The following is a 22,742-nucleotide window of genomic DNA, read 5'->3' on the forward strand; positions in this document are numbered from 1 at the left end:
ATATCTTCATAAGCAATGCACAAAGCCTTCATAAGCTGTGTATTAACATTCATAAACGATCATGTAGCTCACTTCTCATACGCACAGGTGCTCTTTGTCCCCAGTGAGTGGCATCATCACAGCAGTTATGAATATTTATATGATGTTTATGATGCAGGTGCAGGATGCATTGCTTACTGAAAGTGTAATGGTGTCTTTGAGGACTGTAAATAGGAAGTGTTACCAAACTTCCATCTCAACAGGTGACCCTGCTGTCATGCCTCATAGATGTGGAAGTCACTTTTTTGGACTACATCAAAGGAGGGTGAGCATTATGTGTATCAGATAGCATCTTCTGTGGCTTTTTGCATGCTGGGGGTTAATGCTGGGTGTGGTAAAACCAGGCCAATCTTCATTATAAGATGTATAATGGTAATTTTAGTCAGTAGACTGAATCAAAGTCATACAGACAATGCACAGGCTGGTTAACTTTGTGCAAAACCATGCCATCTGTCTAGAAATGTAATAAGAAAATATGAAATATCCTTTTTTTGCTATTATATTTCTCCAAAATGTGAGTGTATTGATTGTATCATGATACAGGTTTGTGCCATTTTACAGCTCGATTCTAGAGTGGGATTTAAAAGGGCTGTGTATTGATAATACAATACATATTATGAACCAAGGGTTAAGATTCACTATATTGTGACATACTGTGATAATGTTGTACAGAGAGAGCAAACTGTGTGTTTCCTGCATTTTTAAAATGCCTCTGCTGCTTACACACTTGTTCATGTCAGAAATAATTCTCTTTATCTGCAGAGACTGATTAGTTTCCTCCAAAAAACAGTAAACTGCTGCAGACAGTAAGGATGATCAGATATAGAGCAGCTGACTGAACCAGTATACAGTATACTTAGTAAAAATGGATACAGATACTTCTTGACACAAGAAGGTTTTAACAGTAAGCTGTTAGCAAGTTAGCAACATGCCATGCTTAAGCTTAGCTCAATCTATGTTTTGGTTTCTGTTTTCCCCATTGTACTACAATTGTACTGAATAGAAAGGTCCAAATTGTAGTGTACTGAACAACACCATTTGTGTACTGTTACGCCCATAGTCTGTAAGTTAAACTCAGTTCTAATACAACAGATTTAAATTTAATCTGCCTTTTTTGAATAACCTTTAATTACATTGAAATTACTGATCTGGTTGACGTGAATGCTTAAGTTTAAAATGTATTTTTTTTTTCTTCATTTTCAAACCTCTTATTGTCATTGTGCATAAAAATCTGAATGAAGGGGCCCAATCCCATTTCTCTTGTGCACCCCTTCCACTTGTTTTTGAGTGTAACTCATCCCATTGGAACAAAGTTACAAGGGAAATGGCTGAAATTGTCCCCCTAGGAATTGGAACAACCCTTCAAACACCGGATACAGATATAGTTATAACAGAACAGCGCAGCGCTAAAGTTTAGTAACCTAGGTGCTGGTTAACAGGTTAACTTTAGGTTCTTTCCATTCCACCTTAAATGTTTCAGCCTCTGCTGTCTGTTGCACCATTTAAGGCGGAATGGGAAAGTTAGCTAGCTAGCTACTGAGTCATTAAACTATGCTAATGTATTGTGTATTGTAATTTTTAACTGGGAAAAAAATTACAATTGGGGGTTTCTTTGGTCGGTTGTGCCGCCATCTTGGCAGTGATTCTCGTACCCCTCTGTTTTGAGGGCTAAGTGGTAGGGCCAAGGAGTAAAATGGGATTGGGCCATAAAGTTTAAAAAAACATCCAAATATCACAAAAATATTTTTCTTCAAGGATGAGTTGGAAAAGCTAAGACATTTTTAGAGAAAATAAAAAAAAAATAGTGATGAAAATGTTTTTTTTTTTTTTTATAAATTTGAACCTACTCTTATATAATCTAATACAATCTTGATTGCTTAATTTCCAATCAACTTGAGGTAGTTTAAAGACTCAGTAATATAAATCATGTGTTATTGTCCAAATATTTAAGGACCTGTCTGTATATTAGCCTTTTTATATACACCCACTCATGTAATAACCCTATGTTTTTATTTTGTAATATCCGACTGAACCGCTCAACCAAATAACTGTTGATTACATCCAGCTAGGGAGGACATTTGTTCTAGAATGGAGGCTTTAACACGCATGGAGAGTGCCCTGCCCCCCTTTCTGCCTTACCTTGTCCACTCACTGACAAGGGGCCATGCTACATTAGAGACACCGTAATAACCTCAGCTAAAAATAGCGTTGTCTATGCTGAGACAGAACAACATTCATAACACAGGGGCTGCTGCTTAAGCCGGAGAACAAACACTTGAAGAATCCTATTTGGACAAGCATCTATACTGGTACTTAGTATTCACAGTGGCTGTTGTACTTCTCTAAATTTAGCACACAAGAAATGCATGAATTATGCATTTTCTTTCTTTTTATATCGACCCGTAGTAAAAAAAAGAAGGAAACGTTTTAACCCCAAATTCTCTGTACAGTGCATGACCATGAAATGGAATCCCGTTAATCATTTAATTTCTTTTATTTCTTGCAAAAAGGCTATTTTAGTGGGTATTACTCATTTTATGTTAATTAGCAGTTATCGAGAGCAAAGGTTCTGATCTGTTCTGTCACTTTGTATTCTTTTGCAGCACTCAGATTAATTTCACGGTGGCAATCGATTTCACTGCATCAAATGGTGAGCTTATCTTTCTGGAAGATTATGCTATAATTAAACGCTTTCATCTGAAGATTTTATGTAGCGATAAGTCTTTGTAAGTCTTTTTGATGCAACCTCAATGGGCCATGTGTAGTTCTGCCCTGCTTCTATACCAGACTGCTCCTCAAACTTTAGACACACAGTATTGGCTATAATAAGCATGCTAATAGCCTGGGCATAGTTAACTGGCACAAATACAAAAAAACAAATACAAAAAAAATAGCCAGAGATGACATCAAATCATGTTCATCTTCTTTAATGCGCCGCCTACACGTAAGATCAGTCATATCAGTGAGTCAGGGAAACATGAAGCGAGTGCTCATTATCTAAAGTGCAGTGGATCATGCTTATGTTTTGTTTGTTGTGTCCTTTTCTATTTGTGGACAGGCAACCCTTCACAGCCTACCTCTCTCCACTACATGAACCCCTACCAGCTCAATGCCTATGCCATGGCTCTGAGAGCGGTGGGGGAGATCATTCAGGACTACGACAGTGATAAGATGTTCCCTGCGCTGGGGTTCGGAGCAAAGCTGCCTCCTGATGGCAGGGTATCGCATGAGTTTGCCCTGGTGAGTCAGTCAGTTACTGCGGATGGTACTTTGACATTGCTGGGTTTCTAATCACAGGGAGATTAACATATGTCCAGAAAAAAGAAAAGAATATTGTAATTTTAACCTTTTTAGAGTCTTGTGGCAAATTACTTTAACTGTTACTTTTAGGGCTGTCAACATTAACATGTTACTGCATGCAGTTAATCTGGAAATTTTTAACAAGTAAATATTTTTTAACACAAATTAATCACATGACAAAATTATCAGAGGCAGGTGGCACCTTTTTATTTAGCTATATAAGACAGCAACACTTGCTGTTAAATTCAGAAGGAAGATTACCTTTTATTTATAATGAATTTCATGCTCTCTCTCTCTCTCTCTCCCCTTACACTGGCATGGTCATGCACACAAAATCACACACAAAGCTGTTGGCACGTTTCCTCTTTTTAGACTGTAGAAGGTGGAATATGGAGCTAAAATTAACTGAGTTTTTATTTCCTCTCTTAAAAGTTAAACTCAGCTCTGTATTTTACAATATTCTACTATAAATAGCATCAGAAGTACCACGCAGTACCCTGACATATTATAATACAGTAAAAAAGGATATAGTCTGCCAGGTGTAAATCTCATTAAAAAAAATGTAACCCATGATTTAGTCAAATAATATTGTTGTGATTAATACAATTGGCACTAATAATACAAATCTATGTATTAGATTTAGATAGTGTTAAATAGACTTAAGGAAGAAAAAGTGTGATTAATCGTGAATAAACACAGAATTCTATTGTGATTAATTTGATACATTTTTAAACGATTATCAGTGCTAGTTACTTTATATACAATACTAACATACAAAGTAGTAGTAATGCACTGAAATGTAAGCCACTGTTGTTAAATAGAACTGTCTAGCCTTAGGAAATATGAGTGTGTGTGTGTGCGTGTGTGTGTGTGTGTTGTTTGGTTTGTTGTATTTGATAAACAAATGCCCAACAACCCTGTGTTTGAGTATAGTGCTATATACAGTAAGAAAAGCAAGAAATTCAAAAGGAAAATAAAACTTTTAATTATATCTAGGAATTGTCCTATCCATACACCACAATGCATTTTTAAAACATCAAATAAAACCATTTTAAGTAATTTATTCAATTATTTTAATTATTTAATATTTCTTATTATGTTGGGTAATATACCAAAGTAATAACTATGTTAAAAAACAGAAAAAAATGCATCAACAGATCAACACATTTACAGCCCAGAGAGAGAGAAAAAAGAGAGAAAAAGAGAGAGAGAGAAAGAGAGAGAGAGAGAGAGAGAGAGAGAATAAAAAGAATGGTGAAGGGGTGAGAGTGCACTTGAGAGTCCCCTCCCCTACACTAACATTGATATTATCAAATAAATTATATATGTATGCAGATTAGATGTAAATCAAGCTTAATCAAAATAAGTAACCCTTGATTAAAATCAACAACTTCATTACCCTTACGATTGGTCATTAAAATGTGATAAAAGCTATTGGCTGGTATGTATCAGTAAGACAGTGTCCGCAGGGTGTGATGTTTGTGCAGCAGTGTAAAGATGAGCATGACAAGATATCTCATGTCACTTAAACACAACAGCCTGTCCTTATGTGTCACAAAAAAGCATCAACACAAATCCTCAGTCCTCTCAGAGCCCTCAAAATTCCACGTAAACATCTTCCGTCTTCCGTGCAGGACGTGGTGATTTTACACTGTGTTGAGTAAGATGGGTGAGATATACGGGTGACAGGAAGCTCGCACGTCACCAAGATAGCTATTATCCGTGGTCCTCTACTCCTCTCACAGAACCACAGAGGAAAGTTCCCAGTCTGCCAGGGTCATTTTCTCTTATAGTGTGTCCGAACATTCTCCAAGCCCTTGTCTTTTAAACCTCCTATTATCTTGGAGTAAAGTAGTTTAACATATTTGAAAAAATGATTGACATAATTTTTTTGTGCTTCATATTGAATGGCTTGTCCTAGGGCTGCACGATATATCATTAAAGCATTGTCATGGCGATGACAATCGCAGGATGTGCAATGTCACTTGCGGCAATTAAATCAAACACGTCATGTTGCAATGTTTTGATTCTTGTCACAAGAAGTAGATACACAGCTCTTTCTCTGTGTCTGTGTGAGTGACAGGCTTGTGCTGAAGTGTGGGTGGGGGGTAGGTAAGGCTGGGCATGTGCTTGTATGTGTCGAAAGCTGTGCACTTCAGTCCAGCACAGTTTTGCACAGATATTTCTAGTTACAGCTGAATTTACACTTTTAATCCCAGAGAAACGCTCTTATTTACATTTTAAAATTGACATTTAAATGCCTGAATGAAGGGCCGATTACTGTTGTTTTGCTGCTTTTCTCGGGTTTTGAGTGCTCGGCACTGACTCAGCTCTTGATCAGTCCAGGCACGAGACAGCACGTGGGTGGTGGCGAGGCTAGTGATGTCATGTGCCCTGCATTGCTTAATATCGTGATATATATAGACGAAAAAAGAATATTAGCATGTAAAATGTTTCCAATATCGTGCAGTCCTAGCTTCCCAATATAATGAGAATAACAGTAAACATAAAAGTAACATAATAATTGATTTTCTATTGTCCTGTATACCTTGAGTTTGAGCCCAGCCTATGCGAGAATCTCTGATAATTCAACAAAGAAACATATAAACAATAAATACATGATGCAAAAAAAAAATTCACATGTTTCCTTATAATAATTTTTGTTTGTATTGAGTTTTTATTGCTGGGGTTAAACTGACCGCACGGATGAAGAAAATCAGTAAATTGCAGGTAAAAGGATTTACATTTGTAAAACAATTAGAGATGTCCCCAGTCCAATCACATGATCGGAAATCTGGGTCAATCACATAAATCACAAAGAATCAGAATTGGATGGAAATGATCCGACTCACCGTATTGCATTTCTTTGAGTGGGTGAACTGTTCAGGCAACGTGATTGGCTGTGATTGGGCCGTGAGCTGGTGGCTGGTAGGCTACGAAAGTGGTCAGAAAGATACCCACTGAGCCACCAGCTACTTTCCTCCACGCTTCATTTTCCTCCAAACTGTCAACACACTCTCTCTCACTCCCCCTCTCTCACACTCTCTATTTCTATCTTGTTATCTCTCTCTCTCTCTCACTCCCTCTCTCTCAATCTCTCACTCACCATATCTCTCTCATGCTCTCTCACTCTGTCTTTAAATCCCTCTCTCTTACACTCTCTCCATCTCTCACTCGCCATCACTCACTCTCTCTCTCACTCCCCCTCTCTCACACTCTCTATTTCTATCTTGTTATCTCTCTCTCTCTCTCACTCCCTCTCTCTCAATCTCTCACTCACCATATCTCTCTCATGCTCTCTCACTCTGTCTTTAAATCCCTCTCTCTTACACTCTCTCCATCTCTCACTCGCCATCACTCACTCTCTCTTTCACTCCTTCTCTCTCACACTTTGTCCATCTCTCTCTCGCCATCTCTCACTCTGTCTCTAAATCCCTCTCTTACACTCTCTCCATCTCTCACTCGCCATCACTCTCTCTCTCTCTCTCTCTCTCTTTCTCATGCTCCCTTCATCTCTCTCTTGCCATCTGTCTTTTACTCTCTCTCTCTGACTCCCTCACTCTCACACTCTCTTCATCTCTCTCTCGCCATCTGTCACTCTCTTTCACTCCCTCTCTATCATGCTCTCTCCATCTCTCTTTTGCCATCTCTCAATCTTTCTCTCTATCACTCCCTCTCTCTCACACTCTCTCCATCTCTCTCTCGCCATCTCTCACTGTCTCTCTCTATCACTCCCTCTCTCTCACACTCTCTCCATCTCTCTCTCGCCATCTCTCACTCTCTCTCTCTATCACTCCCTCTCTCTCACACTCTCTCCATCTCTCTCTCGCCATCTGTCACTCTCTCTCTCTCTATCACTCCCTCTCTCACACTCTCCATCTCTCACTCGCCATCTCTCACTCTGTCTCTAAATCCCTCTCTCTTACACTCTCTCCATCTCTCACTCGCCATCTCTCACTCTGTCTCTAAATCCCTCTCTCTTACACTCTCTCCATATCTCTCTCGCAATCTCTTACTGTCTCTATCACTCCCTCTCTCTCACACTCTCTCCATCCCTCTCTCACCCTCTCTCACTCTGTCTCTAACTTTCTCTCTCTTACTCTCCCTCCCTCTCTCTCACCATCTTTCACTCTCTCTCTCACTCCCTTTCTTACCCTCTCTCCATCTTTTTCTCACTCCCTCTGCAACTCTCTCACTCCCTCTCTTTCATGCTCTCTCCATCTCTCTCTCACTCTTTCCCTTTCACCCTCTCTCAATCTCTCTCTCTCCATCTCACTCTCTTTCAGTTAAGCTTGCATTTATTATCCTTTAATAAGCATAGGATAGTTCAATATAAGACTTTCACACAAACACATTATTACAATAAAATGGTTTTTGAGCGTTTCAACAATAATTAAAAACACTTTAATGGACAACTTGGATGTATTTTTATTTTTACTGCATTGCTAAAGTATCGAATCAGGCCTTGATCGGGACATCTGTCAAAACAATCAGTAACACGTGTGCTTGCTGGACCCTCTAATCTTCACTCCAGTAAAAAAATGTTCATGTCTAATTTGACATGTGATCAGTGTTAAAACATGAGTCATTCTGAGTTCATGAGTCATTTTATCACACCAGTGCAGCAATGTAGATCTGTTTGACCTGAAGGCAGGAAGCCACACCAGCTACAGGTTCTGCATTTTTAGTGACCACAGTGTAGTGTAGGCTTCAGGCAGTGGGTCACATCTACCCACCCGATTAGCTTAATTTTTTTAAAGGAATCAGAAAGAAAACATTATTCTAGCAGTGAATATTTTGAGTGTACTAATAAAAATGTGAGGAAGTAGCTTACAGAATATATGCCGTGGAAAATGAAAGACATTTAAGCTCTTTTATATATTTTACTGCGTTTTCTTCATCTGTTTTTGATTTAGGCTGTAGTGTTTGGGGGTTGTTTTTTCTCTAAAATGCACTCTAATGATAATATTGAGTAACATACACCAATTATTTGGGTGTGTTAGTGTGGTGTGTTGAGCTGGTACGAATGGATCAGACAGCAGTGCTGCTGGAGTTTTTAAACACCTCAGTATCATTACCCCCACCCAAATAATAGCTGCTATGTGGTGGTTCACAGAGCAGCTGAAGTGGTGAAAGTAGGATAATGTATGTATGCAGATAAACAAAGATTTGTATTCTTCTATTCAGAATTACATTTAAAGATCCATATTAATCTATACAAATTTCTTCAAACAGCTTATATTTAAGATCTAGTAGGCAGCTTCAGTATTTGTATTTGAGGTTGAGAGTTTTCAGTGAAGGGTATACACTCCCCTGCACATAAACAATCTAACAGACTCATCCTATAGGTCGTTTCCAGATGCTACGCCCACAGCCAGCTCCCCTGTTTGCTAACATATCTCCCCTCAAGGCAGAGGGTTGCACACTGGCTCCATATGCACTCAGCTGAGCATTAAGGGCTTACTTGAGGGAATAGCTGGGTTGTAAGTATGCCTCACACAGGCCAGCAAATAGAAAACAGTGAAGGACCCTTCTGGACTCGTCCTCAGCAGATACGTGCACTGCCCAAAAATATGGATGACTGCTTCAATTTGCAGTTGTTTGTTTTTGATATGCATGGCGTGGTAATTACTGAGCCTGCCCTCTGTACACGTACATCAGCAGCCCAGTTATCTTTCTTATCCACCCCTCAGAGAAATATCACATATTATACACCAGTTCAGTTAATATAAACAGTACAGTGTTTGGCAGAGGTCACTAATGGGTGGACCGCGGCCCGGGTCCGGACCCAAACGTTGTCCAATGCGGACCCAAACCTACTGAGAAGGATTTAATTGTATACACGCGTTGCGGCGCAGTAAATCACAGACCAATCTCGTGTAGGTTAAGATCACTAAATGCTCTCTTCAGTCAATCAGATCTGTGCAGACGAGGTAAGGAAAAAATAAATATATAAAAACACTGCTCCTCACGCGGGATTGAACCTGTGTTGTCAGGGTCGTGGTCCCGCTGCTCCGGCTGTTGAATTGGGACGCGGCCGTGAAAAAACGCTTTTATAAGGAGATAGGGAAACTAAAGTCACGCCGAGCGCCACAGAGAGAGACAGGGGAGGAATGTATACAAAATCTGGCCAGAGAGGCATTTATTATTATTATTATTATTATTATTATATATTTTCATCATTCAGTTCAAACTAACCTTACAGGATATAGCACTGAATCATTACACAAGTTAACAATCGGTCCGGACCTTGGCCTGAAGAAATTTTCTAATTTTCAAACTGGACCATACTGAATTCTAATTAAATACCCCTGGTGTACGGTATATGTGTATTTGTATATGTATTTATGGTAAATATGTCATGACTTGGTTTGGTTGGATGATGCTTATATTCAAACTGCAGTAGACAAATAATACCTACATTCTCATTTAGATTCAGACCTTAAGTTTGATTTCATTGTAGAGCATTCAGCGTTTTATTGTTCAACCATTTCTGTCTGTGTGTTCTTGTGGTTATGGACACTGTCCTGCTGAAAGGTACTGTAAGTTTTTCTCAAGATTTACACAGTTTGTGATATCATTGACTGTTGTACCCTTACTGCTGTCTCAAACACTGTAGCTTTTTAGAAGTCATTTTGGCCTCTGAGAAGTGACCTTTTGTTCTGCTGCTGACCTTGACATTTAACCTTTCAGTCTGGGGGGTATGATTCAGCTTCAGTTTGCTCACAGTTGATCCTGCAGTGTTTGCCGGAATATTTTTATACCTTAGGGTGTTTACAAATTCTGTGTGTGTTCTTGTGGTTGTGGACATTGTCCTGCTGAAAGGTACTGTAAGTTACTCTCCAGATTTACACAGTACCAGTTTTACTTGGGAAGGTGGGGAAATGTGTTTTTATTACAGGACATCTGTAAAATTTTACACAGGAGAAGAAAATTTCTGCGTATATCACTGAGATGGGAGTGGCTACTCAGTTTATGCACTGCCATCACCTCTGAAAAAGCAACAATGACTAGTCCTATAACCCACTTCTAGTAGTAATAAAAAGGTTTAGTTTGAAAATGAGCAAAAATTAGTTCATAACATGCAGGTTATATGCTTTTTTTTACACTGTTACACAATGGCTTACTTAAAGCTTGAGCCTCTGAGGAGTCATTTGGCTTCTCTTCTGGATTTTGATTGTCAATTAGAACCCGAGGTTTGCCCAAAACTTTAACCACCCAAGGTATCTGTGCCATGAAAAATGAAACTAAACATCTATTCAAGCTTCTCCATACTTCAGAAAACTCATTTCCTGTACAGTGTCAGAATATTTGCCTACTTGTTGATTCACAATAAAAATAATAGGTTACAATTTAATTTTTTGAATGGTAAAACACTCTGTAATCTTATTGATCTTAGTGATGCTGAAGCGCAGTTATTTAAATGTGATTAAAATCACTGAGAAACTTTACCCCACATTGTCTTGCATTATTTTCATGTCCAATCTCCACTGAGGAAATACACTCAAACAGCATGATGCTGCCACCACCATGCTTCACTGCTGGTGTAATATTTTAAGGAGTTAAGTGGCATGTAGTGTTAGGCTTGTGCCACACATAACATTGTGATTTTTGGCCAAAGGGCACAGGTTTTTGTCTAATCTGACCATAAACCTTAACAATATGTGTCCACTTGCCGTTTTTCCTCCTATAAGCATCCTATTTATTTAAATGGAGGGAGCTGCTGCATGCTGTGGTGCATGACTTCATTTGCCAAGATTGCATTGCATTGGGACCAGCCTTACTTTATATATGATTGCCTATTTCAAGACTGTTTTGTTGCTTCAATAGCGTTCAAAAACATTACAGACACGCCCACTCACTCTAACCGAGAGATCTGGCATAGAGGAATGCGTAGAAGAAAAGTGCTAGAGGACATTTTACCTGGGTAAAATGAGATGCTCTCATGTAAAATTTCAGTTTGTGATATCATTGACCGTTGTACCTTTACTGCAGTCTTAAAAATTGTAGCTTCTTAGAAGTAATTTTGGCCTCTCTGTGGCTTTTCTCAGAAGTGACCTTTTGTTCCTCTGCTGACCTTGACTTTTAACCTTTCAGTCTGGTCGGTATGATTCAGCTTCAGTTTGCTCACAGTTGATTCTGCAGTGTTTGCCGGAATATTCAAACACTTGGAAATTGTTTTAAAGCATTGTCACACCTTAGGGGTGTCTACAAATTCTCAGCATCTCTAATGTGTTTGTTTGTGTTTACCAGTGTTTGTCTGGCTGGGCTGCTCTGCCCTTTAGAATGCTCTTTACTCTTTTCATTTTTAAAGCTTTCCCTCAGTTTCACAGTCTGACAAATGGTACTTGAATCAAGGGGATATTTTGTCCAGAGAACAGGGTTTTTTATTGTTCAAAAGGTTTTTTTTTTTTAGTTTGCAGTCTCACAGAATGTTTTCTTCCCATAAAACAAATATCATATATAAATAATTCACTGTGATTTATAAGCTTTCTAAAACAAACAGCCCTATATCCTGACACTGTACAATGTGTTTGTGTGTATGTTTAGAATGGGAACCCGGAGAACCCGTACTGCACTGGAATAGAAGGAGTACTGGAGGCATATTACCGGAGTCTGAAAAGTGTTCGTCTCTACGGCCCCACGTTTTTCTCACCCGTTATTAATCATGTAGCGAGGTGAGTCACAGCATGGATCATCACAAACACCGGCAGCTGATTGCCTTAAGCCAGTAATTGCACTTCAGTACACACACCAGCATGCTCCAACCTGGCCTTTGACTGATCTACCTATGCAGCAGAGCGATGGTGTTTCTCACCGTGTCCTGAGACAGCTGGGGTGCTATTAGTGTTTTTAAATAAACTGGTATTTTACATTCAAAATGCACAAAAAATGTGACAGACAGCCTCTTTAAGTCGATGCCATGATGAATTTGCATGTCATTACTCTTCCTTTTTTCATGGTTGAGTTTAATAGTCTCTGCTGTCTTTCTCGCTCAGGTATGCATCGCTGGTAAAGAACGGCTCAGAGTACTTCATCCTCCTCATCATTTCAGATGGAGTCATCTCTGATATGGCTCAAACCAAGGAATCCATTGTAAATGTAAGTGAAAAAAAAAAGAAAATGTGGCAGCTGAGGCCCATAAGTAGGCACTGGCTGTATCTTTGGGGAAATTGCGAAATTGATCCCTGGCAATTCCATCGCAATCCATGGCTGAGAGGCCAGAAAAGTATAATTGGCTCTTGGTTTTTCTGGATGGTGGGATGGTGCTTTCTCTTTTCAGTGTAGGGGTCTATACTGCAGTTAGCACATCCCTTCTTTTACATTTATGACAATTCACCAATGCATTAATTTAGAGCTACTAGCTAACATTTGAAGCATATGTAGCAATAGGAGTCCTGCCCAAGTGTTCTTACGGGTTTTACCCTGGTGTGGTTTCTTGTATGGGCTATTGAACCCCAGTCTGCCATGGGGAAGATAGTGTTGTTGTTTTCGGCTCTACACCAACCAACCAACCTGTATGCATTTATCTGCTCAGTGGGCTGATGCATTATCTGTCCAATGGTAGTGTTCAATTTGTGGCAGTTTGGAAACTTTAATGGCATGTCACATGACATTAGGGGCAAGCATGTGTTAGTTCTCACTCTGTGAATGAGTTGGTAGCATCATGTGATTGGTAGAGGACGCTAGTGGATGGAACAAACCACAGTTAAGGTTTATTTGCATACTGCACAAAATGTCAGAACATTTATGCATTGAAATAGGGGATAGCTCAAAATAATCAATTTTTACCCAAAACCAAACAAATTGAATTATTTGGCAAAAAACAGACACATAAAACCAAATGCTGAACACAGTTTATTTATTTTGCCACTTTTTTATCCACTGAATATAAAATAACCTAAATGTATAATTACAATAAAAACACAGTTTTGAGCACTGAACATTCTGACCATTCTAGCAGACATTTTAAACAAATTAATTAATATAAATGTTTCATTGTTTCAATAGTTCATTTTGATAAATAAATCAGCTAAAAATAATAATAAAATGTGGAGTTATGAAAATAACTTAATTTTGGGAGATTGATCTATGCCCTTACTCCTGCCACTTAGCTCAATTTAAACCCTCACTTTCTCTACCGCTACCTGCGTGTCTTCGCAACTTCCTGTTGCGTGCTTTTTTGCCATTTTTGCCAAAATATTTGGTGCATCCCTAATTGAAAACTACAATGTAAAAGCTGCCAGCTGACATAAATGGCAACATATAGTATTTAGAGATGTGTGTAACAGCATAACACTAAAGCACATTTTATATATAAAGTGTTAAGAACAGCTTGCTTTTCTTTATTTTATTGTAGATTTGTCTTTATAGACATAAATATAGATATTATTGTATTTTATATGGAGCAAAAATGGCATTAAAATTATATCATAAGTGCAATTTTGCTTACAATGGAAAAGCATTTGTTAAATGCAGCTTTTCTATTGAATTTCTAGCAGATTTGATTACTTCTCAGACGTAAAAATCACAAAACCATCTCAACAGAAAGCACCAGCTGAATATGTGGATTGCAGTTAGGTTAGACATCACTCCCACTCAGAGAAATTCCTGTGCCTTCAGGCATGACGTATAAAACGATAAAACTGAATCATAAAGAATTACCAAAAAAAAGTAATGGGATATAAATTGCATCCATTTTTCATTCCCTCCAAACATATGGCAATTAAGTGACTGAAATGTGATTTTCAAAACTAGAATGGGTTTGGATAAGGAAGGGAAAAAGCCTCCAAGCTCCGACAAAAAAGAAAAGAGTCATTTATAATATGACGGCATGCCAGTCTCACCCAGCGCTGTTCACATCTGAGAGCTGCTCATCCTCTCTAACTTTTATGAATCCGCTTTGTCTTTTATATCATGTCATTATATATCGAAACTCCAGCCCTGACGTACATCTCTTTGACAGTTTGGCACGTAATTAAAGATCTGATCTAGTTATTCCTTTTGAACTAAAGCTGAAAGAGAAGCATAAGTGTTTAATATTTTCTACACATGTGTATTATATTATTTTTTAATGCTGTAACTCGATGTGTTTTCTTCTGTTTTAAGGCATCCTGTCTTCCAATGTCCATTATAATAGTAGGAGTTGGCTCTGCTGAATTTGATGGTAAGATGATTTGACACTGATACCAGTAGCACAGAAATAACAGTTATTTATGTGTGGTTGGCTTGTCACAACACCAATACCAGCAAAGACTTTTCTAGTGCAGTACTACACAGCAAATGTCTCAGTGTTCAATTAAAGCCACTAGTGTTACATTAACATTACAATTACAGTGTTCATGTAACACTAACAGTGTTGATTTAATAGTGGCAAATTGGGTGTTTAGTAATAAACCTAAATAAATTGACTCTTGTACAAATTGCAGTGTCAGTTGTGAATCCCCATTGGAATCAATTACATTGAGAACCCTGAGAAGAGGTGGTTTTGGGCAAGTTCCAATCAAACGCTGGAGTAGTTTGTTTGCTGTAAAACATGATCCGACCTTCATCCGACCCAGAAATATCAGATTAACTCTGCAATGGCTCTAATAGCACAAATGCAATCTCTGCTGTTACTCCATGTTAAACTGCATGGAAATATGAACTACTCCAGAACACACAATCTTCTTCCTGTATTTACTTTCTAGCTCCTGTCTCAGACAGCTCTGACCAATAAGCTGAGAAGACATTCTCACATGGTTGATTTATTGCAATGCCTTTTAGTGTGCTTAGATTAAAAAAAAAAAAAAACTAAACTAAATAACAATAGGAAACAAATTCACAAACATATTATATGATTCAGATTATCCAGATGAATGATTTTAAAAGTGTGAAAGTTCCATTAGAAAACAGGTTATTGATAGTTGTAACATGTCTATTATTAATTATCAGTACAAAACTCCTCTGGCATATTTAAATAAAGATCTGAAAGTTGAAATGTACTGTAGTGTGTGGGTTTTCCAGTATATGCCTGCATTCTTGCGAGTGAGGGTGTTCACATATGTAGATGTTTATTAATGCATTCCCACAGAGATTTATCATGTTCAAAAGCATACAGTGAGGAGCAAAGCCGCCTGCTGCTGTGAAGCTAGCCAGATTCTCCTCAGTTCATCACTTCTGCTTTGAACAAGCTAAAGCTGCTTTGAAATCTTTGTTTATCTCTCAAATCAGCCTTTAGCTTTGCCCATAAATATTTCCTTCACATCCTACTGCAGAAAAAAGCAGATGTAGTTTTTTTTCACACTTTACATCTTACCCTGTTCTTTTTGTTTTCATCTAATCCTTTTATTGCACACTTTCTTTTGTTATACAACAGAGCATCCCAAGCCTTGTCCTGGCTTTTTACATTTTAGTGTTCACTCTGCTCCCAACATACTTGATCCAGCTAATCAGCAAATTATTAAACCCCTTCCTGGGCTGATGGTAATGAGTGAGATCCGGAAACCAGGAAGGAACAGCCTGTTAATGAGCTGATTACCCCTGCATATGTTAACATTAACATATGCAGGGGTCCTCCAGGACCAAGCTTGTGAGCCACTGCTGTAGAAGAACAGTGTTTTTTCAGATGCTCCTACTGTGTAAAGATGCTCTACCAGACGGTTTACTGTTTTTTCTCTTAGACATTTTCAATAAACAGCTTGATATTTTTAAAAACTGAGATATCTTTGAAAAGATTCCATCCACACAAAAAAAATATAAAGCACTTGCATAATGGTGCTAGCCCTGTATTGAGCGTATTTGAGCGTATTTGATTACCTCATAATCAAAAAAATGTACAGAGAAGGAGGAAAACATGAGGTTTAATCCCAAATCACACACTATTCCCTATGTAGTGTACTATGCAAGTAACAAAATGACAGAATATGAATCTAAACATAGCAGTATATATATATATATATATATATATATATATATATATATATATATATATATATATATATATATATATGCTCAATACTGACTATATATACAGCTCTGGAAAAAAATAAAAAAACCTCTTCAGTTTCTAAATCAGTTTCTCTGATTCTATATTCTATGATATCTATAGGTATATATTTGAGTAAAATAAACATTATTGTTTTATTCTATAAACTACAGACAACATTTCTCCCAAATTCCAAATAGAAATATTATCATTTAGAGCATTTATATGCAGAAAAGAACAAATGGCTGAGTTTTCAGACCACAAATAATGCAAAAAAGAAAACTAGTTCATATTTATAACGTTTTTAAGAGTTCAGAAATCAATATTTGGAGGAATAACCCTGGTTTTAATAACAGTTTAAATGCATCTTGGCATGTTTTCCACCAGTCTTACACACTGCTTTTGGATAACTTTATGGCACTCCTAGTGCAAAAAATTAAGCAGTTCAGTTTGGTTTGATGGCTTGTGATCATCCATCTTCTTCTTGATTATATTCCAGAGGTTTTTAATTTGGTAAAATCAAAGAAACTCATCATTTTTAAGTGGTCTCTTATCTTTCCAGAGCTGCATAAAAACTTTAGGCTTAATGGGTTTTACCAAACAAATAGTTTGGTAATATTTTGTGTTCTATATTTTCTATGTTTGTGGATTTTTTTTACCCTAAAGTGACCCTGGTGAGATACATGTTACAGATCCTCTGAAAGATGTGGAAAGTTCCTTATAGCTCTCTGTATTTTAAGTATTCAAATGACATATACTGAACATCCTAGACGCAGCATAAATAAATAAAAAACAGCTATTTTAAAAGAGTATTAGTTTGCTTTTAAAAGGCCCATTCCAACACATCTAACAATTCAAACACTCTGATAAAAGGTTACATAAATTTCATGTATTACCCAAATTTAACCACATTTCTTAAACAAGGATAAAATACAAGTTATAAAATTACTTTTGTGATTGTGATGTGTAACAATGTGTAACACTCAATCAACTGCTCAATTAATTTAACTGATTCTCTGAACAGATCTGGTTCTGGGTTATACATTATTGAGTGGACCATTTTTGTTGCTTCAAATTAAGTGTGAATGATGCAAAATAGTGAAAAAGAGAAATGCAGTATGTTTTAAAACTAAATAAAAATATGTTAAAAAAATTGGGAGCCATTGCTATAGAAGAACCATGTTAATATAGACTCTCCACATAATGTACAGATGCAATTGCAGTTAATTTTCTTAGAGCTATGTGTCGATTTTGGAAGATTTAAAAGGAGATTTAACATTTTATTTTCCTTTTTAATCAGAAATGATCGAGCTGGACGGAGATGAAGTGAGGATTTCGTCGAGAGGAAGGTTTGCGGAGAGAGATATAGTACAGGTGAGTTCTGGGGAGAGTCGCTTGTGTGTGTGTGTCCCTTAAATCTATTTGCTCAAGCAAAATAATCCCTCACACATTTTACCTTCTCTCTCTCTCTTTTTCTCTATCTCTCTGTCTCTCTCTCTCTCTCTCTGCAGTTTGTTCCATTCCGAGACTACATTGACCCCAGGGGGAACCACATTCTCAGCATGGCCCGTCTGGCCAAGGACGTCTTGGCTGAAATCCCAGACCAGTTCCTGCACTACATGAGAACCAGAGGCATCAAACCCAACATCTCTCCTCTTTCTTACTCCTCTAAACCCATGTCAGCACTGGCACACCCCGCACTTCCACTACAGACTCAAATCTGAGTGCAGCTATGGGAGCTGTTCTTCTGGTGGTTTACTCTCTTTCTCAGGATCATTCCGTGGTCCAGTGGGTCAGTCAGACGTTAGGCTTTCTACACTCTGCGTCATACAGTAGCTGGGTTTAAGGGAGCTGACCTTGACTTCTGCTTGGAGTCTGTAGCTGGCAGCTCTCTCCATTGGACTTGTAGGTGTTGGATGTTAGTGGAGAGGCTGTGGAATCTTTCTGAATAATCAGGAAGTTTCTTGCATGCTTTGGACCATTGAGTCTGATCCACCTTCATGTGTCTCATACCACTTTTCAGTCTTTTCTTTCAGACTAAAAGCTGAGCAATGAACTAAATGTTTACAGTTTTCTTGGTTTATACGAGCAAGTAATTTTATACCTCATGCATATTCAAGTTATTGAAGCTCTATATGCTGTTTCACAGACAAAACGAGGGTTGTGGCAGCTTTCTGCAGTGAAGGCAGAGTGAGCACATTTCTAAGAAGCTGCTGAGTAGTTTGTACTTTTAGTGCATCTTACTGAATATTCTGGACTCTTCCACTCTACTGCCTCAATGCAATTCTGCTCAAGTCTTACAGGGGGCAGGGAAGACAAGCCTTACTCTCGGTTATACACTAATCTGTAGCTGCTTTCAGTTCTATGCGTGTGAGAACCAGTCATTAAAGACACTGCAGTCTCCATGTGTGCCATATATACATACATACATACATACCTACCTATATCAGCTTTTACACACATACAGCACCACCTTAATGAATCCTTGAAATGCTGCTCTAGAGCTACGGTGGCATTTCACTGCATGCACTTTTTTATGAGGTGAGCTGTGTAAAATATACTGAAGTGGTTATGAGGTTTATGTGTTATAAGGTTATTTTTCAAACAAGAACTTGAGAGCAACGGCATGAGACATTAATGTGCTTAGTGATGAGATCAGACACCATTGATGTAGAACTGGAGCGTAACCATTTAACGTTTCACTTTTATATGTTTCTCATTTCTTATGAGCACCACATACTTCAAATAAGCCATTTTTAGCCTTCACAGACACCATCAGTGGTCTTGAAATAAGACAAAAAGCGTTGATAGTATGTTTTTTTTTTTTTTAGATCAGATGTTGTTTAGAAGCTGCACATTAAAAGACAAGAAAAAAGAAATGAAAATGAGGCAGTTCAAATTATAATAAGACTTATTTCAGATAAGAATTGAGCTATGTTAAACTATAAAGCTATTTTAAACCTTCCCCTCAATGATAAAAACAGATAAAAGTGATAAAAGAATGCTGGAAGCTGCCCCAGCAACCCAGCTCAGAAAAAGCCCACACAAAGCCATGGAACTCAGGACTTCATTTATTCAACATGACAGGATGTCAGCTTAAAACTTACGCCCACTCATGCTGGCTCACATACTGTATTATTCTTATAAAACATGCATTAAACATACATCAATGTTTAAAACATAGTGGAATGGGAATTTTTCCCCCCTTTTTTCTTTCTTTTGTCATGTTTAAGCCAGTGCAGTATAACAGATCTCCACAATCATCTTTGTGACTGCTCTAAGTAATGAATATTCTCAGTATTTAGACCTTAGGATATATTTGTGGTAAATATATTTTTGAAAGTATTAATATAACATATATATAACGATATATAATATCGTCTGGCTGTTGCAATAAAGGACAGCATGTTTGAAGTTCATGTATGTGTCATGGTGGAAAGAGAATGAATTAGGCTGTTAAAAGCTGAAGTACAACATGATGACACAGCCCACCTATTAGTAAACACATCAGTCAATCAAATGTTACATTAGAAACATTAGTTAGACCAGTGTTCATGATCTCACACAGCTATGGCCTATTACAGGAGAAAATGTGGCCAATCACTGACTCTCTGCTAACAGACATTGTAGTAGATCTTCTCAGGAAGGAGGTAGTGTGTGTTGCTTATAACCCTATCTTCATTTAATGCAGAGTAGCAATCCTGGTTGCTGTGCTTCTTCCATTAGAAATGATTATTGTTTGTTCTATGTTTTGATGGTGTTTCGATAATAAGTTGAAACCTGTTAACTCGTCCACAGCAGCTCATATAAGAAAGAAACCATAAACCATACATACGTCATATGCTTTTATCTACAAAGCGCAAACACAAATCTACTGAACTACAAATCTACAGTATTTACCATGGTAAACAAGCATTTATTTGCAGTCCAGTGTAAAAATAATTGTAACTGGGACATTTTGAAAAAGTCCCAAACAGATACTGTTTACCTTTCCTCATCAAGTCATATTTGTTATTATTGCCTGCATCATGTTTGCATGTGCAATGTTCTGAAAAGTGATGCATCTTTTTATTTTTGTGAATCCTATTATTTTTAATACTATGGATTTTGCCTTAATATATCACTAAGTCATGGATTTATGTCATGCCTTTACTGTTTGTTGAGTAAGTATTCTTTTAACAGCTTTTTGCTTTCTGATATGATTTATTTGTACAGATTCAGATTAGACAGAGAACTGCTTATTTGTGGATAAATGGATTTCTGTTGGGTGCATGTTGCAGCAAAGGCTGTAAAGTTCCACACTGAACAAACTCACCCTACTGCATAACCTAACTTATAATAAATGTTTTAAATATTTTTGTATAAATATTGTTGCATGATCCAGCTGAAGAAAACTACCCAGTGGCTGGCTGTCCATCACAAAAATGTGCAAAGTGTTTTTGCTAAAGTTAAATCAATGTAACTGATTTTATAATAATTTATATCTACTATGAGAATCATATGAAAATCTAGTATATTTACTATAACAGTCTGTGGTAAACGGAATAAGATTTCATATCACTGACTAGAGGATCACTGACATAAGGTCATCACAACACGGTCTTTATCATCCTGAGATGGAAACATAGACTATGATAAACTTCAGATGTGTAACATGACTGTTTATGAAATGTAATTTTTTAAATAAACAATACTATTTAACATTTGATAATGTGTGGATGGTATTATTTGTACCCCATGCAGCCAATCAAGGACTTCTGATGGCAGTAATTATCCCAGTTGGATCAGGTGGGTGGATTAAGGTTGGATGCAAAGTCTGCGCGAAGGAAGCACTCCAGGAGCAGGGTTGGAGATTTCTGTCTTAAAAGAAAATATGTTAACAAAAAACTGCTTTGGGTCAGTATAAATATAACGTGACTTTGTGTTGCAGCATAGTTGTTTAAATCTTTTACTAACACTGTGTAACAGTACATCATTTATTCTTAAAAAAAAAAAAAATCTCCTATTTTTCTGCCAATTGTTTCACCTATTCAGCTGCTACTGAGCTGTATATTCCCCATCACTAGTGATGCCACAAAACACCAGGAGGGTAAAGACTAGCACACGCCTTCTCCGCCTTTCATGTTGATCGGTGGCGACTCGTTCCTCACAGATACCTTGTGGTGATCAACAGCACTCTAGGAGTGATGAGGGGAAAGAGTGCATCTACCCACCCAGAGAGAGCAATGCCAGTTGTGCTCTCTCAGGGCTCCGGCAGCTGATGGCAAGCTACATGACCAGGATTCGAACCAGCGATTTTCCAATCAAAGTAGCAGCGCTTAACCCGCTGGACCACTCAGAACTCTTACATTATTTATTCATAATGAACACATTTTTACACATAAAGAAGAATGTTAACCTTCACTTTAAAGTACTTTTTGTAAGTTATACAGTTTTCTTTAATGTGGGGGATGTGATGTGTGTCCAGTTCTGCCTAGTTAAATTTAATAAATCTTTTAAGAGGGTTCATAACATCCAATTATTAAAATGCATCTTTAAAACAGAACCATTTCAAAATATTTTCACGACAATTGTCTACTCTGTCATTGTCCACCCTGTTGTACAGCTTGCCATGACCTGGTGGCCACATGCATGGATTTTCCTTGAATGAGTAAAAAAAAACCTTCCCCAGGGTTTTTATTTTAAAACGTCTAAAGCTTTCATGACAAATTCATAGCTGTAGTATTAAAACTAAAAATTACATTTAAATTTTGTTGGAATAACTGTATCTACTGTACAGAGGACACTCACTAGATTCCTTAAATCCTTATCCACAACTCATCCCAAAAGTACAGGAGCACCATCCTTCCAGAGAACACAGTTCCAATGCTCCACAGCTTAGCCAACAGCCTCCATACATTATGCATGGAGCCAAACAGGTTCATGTTTCTACTGGCAGTATTTATCTACCGGGGCCAGACAAGCACTGAGTGTGTGTCCACAAACTTCTGGACATAGTTTATCAATTTTGATTCGTTGTTGTGAAGCAATAATGGTGTGTTGGTGCCATCTACAGGGCAGAATGTAATGTATTTAGTGTTGAAATTGAAGTTTTACACACACACACACACACACACATATATACTGTATGAGTGACATGTACACTGAAACCGTTATAACCAATGTACACTTAGCCACGCCCACCCCGCATTTCCAAACATGGAAACATGGACCTCCTTCCAAAACACAGCGACGGTTAAACTGAGTTTCTGCATAATAAGTTGATACAAATGTTATGATTAATTTCTGTGATTTGCATATATCAGAAATACTTATTTTCACTGCATTCAGTTTACTATACGTTTAAAGAGCTCACGTCAACAAGTTAGCTAGAGTTAGCTAAATGCTCATGTTAGTGCACATGAATCCGGGCATTTTTATAAACTTTTTTTTCAAA

The 22,742-nt window shown here is 37.7% G+C and overlaps 1 protein-coding gene across 1 annotated transcript in view; it reads left to right on the top strand.

Moving 5' to 3' along the window:
- Window positions 1-21,017, top strand: part of cpne8 (copine VIII) — an 88,457-nt gene extending 67,440 nt beyond the window's left edge. Inside the window, exons 13-20 of the mRNA XM_007228204.4 lie at window positions 243-304; window positions 2,643-2,689; window positions 3,098-3,279; window positions 11,890-12,017; window positions 12,339-12,441; window positions 14,449-14,506; window positions 17,607-17,680; window positions 17,818-21,017. Of these exons, the coding sequence (XP_007228266.1) occupies window positions 243-304; window positions 2,643-2,689; window positions 3,098-3,279; window positions 11,890-12,017; window positions 12,339-12,441; window positions 14,449-14,506; window positions 17,607-17,680; window positions 17,818-18,030 (867 nt within the window). The 3' untranslated portion in view covers window positions 18,031-21,017. The remainder of the gene's footprint in view (window positions 1-242; window positions 305-2,642; window positions 2,690-3,097; window positions 3,280-11,889; window positions 12,018-12,338; window positions 12,442-14,448; window positions 14,507-17,606; window positions 17,681-17,817) is intronic.
- Window positions 21,018-22,742: the final 1,725 nt, after the last annotated feature.

Source organism: Astyanax mexicanus, chromosome 2, assembly GCF_023375975.1.
Source record: "Astyanax mexicanus isolate ESR-SI-001 chromosome 2, AstMex3_surface, whole genome shotgun sequence".
Classification (NCBI taxonomy): Eukaryota; Metazoa; Chordata; class Actinopteri; order Characiformes; family Acestrorhamphidae; genus Astyanax; species Astyanax mexicanus.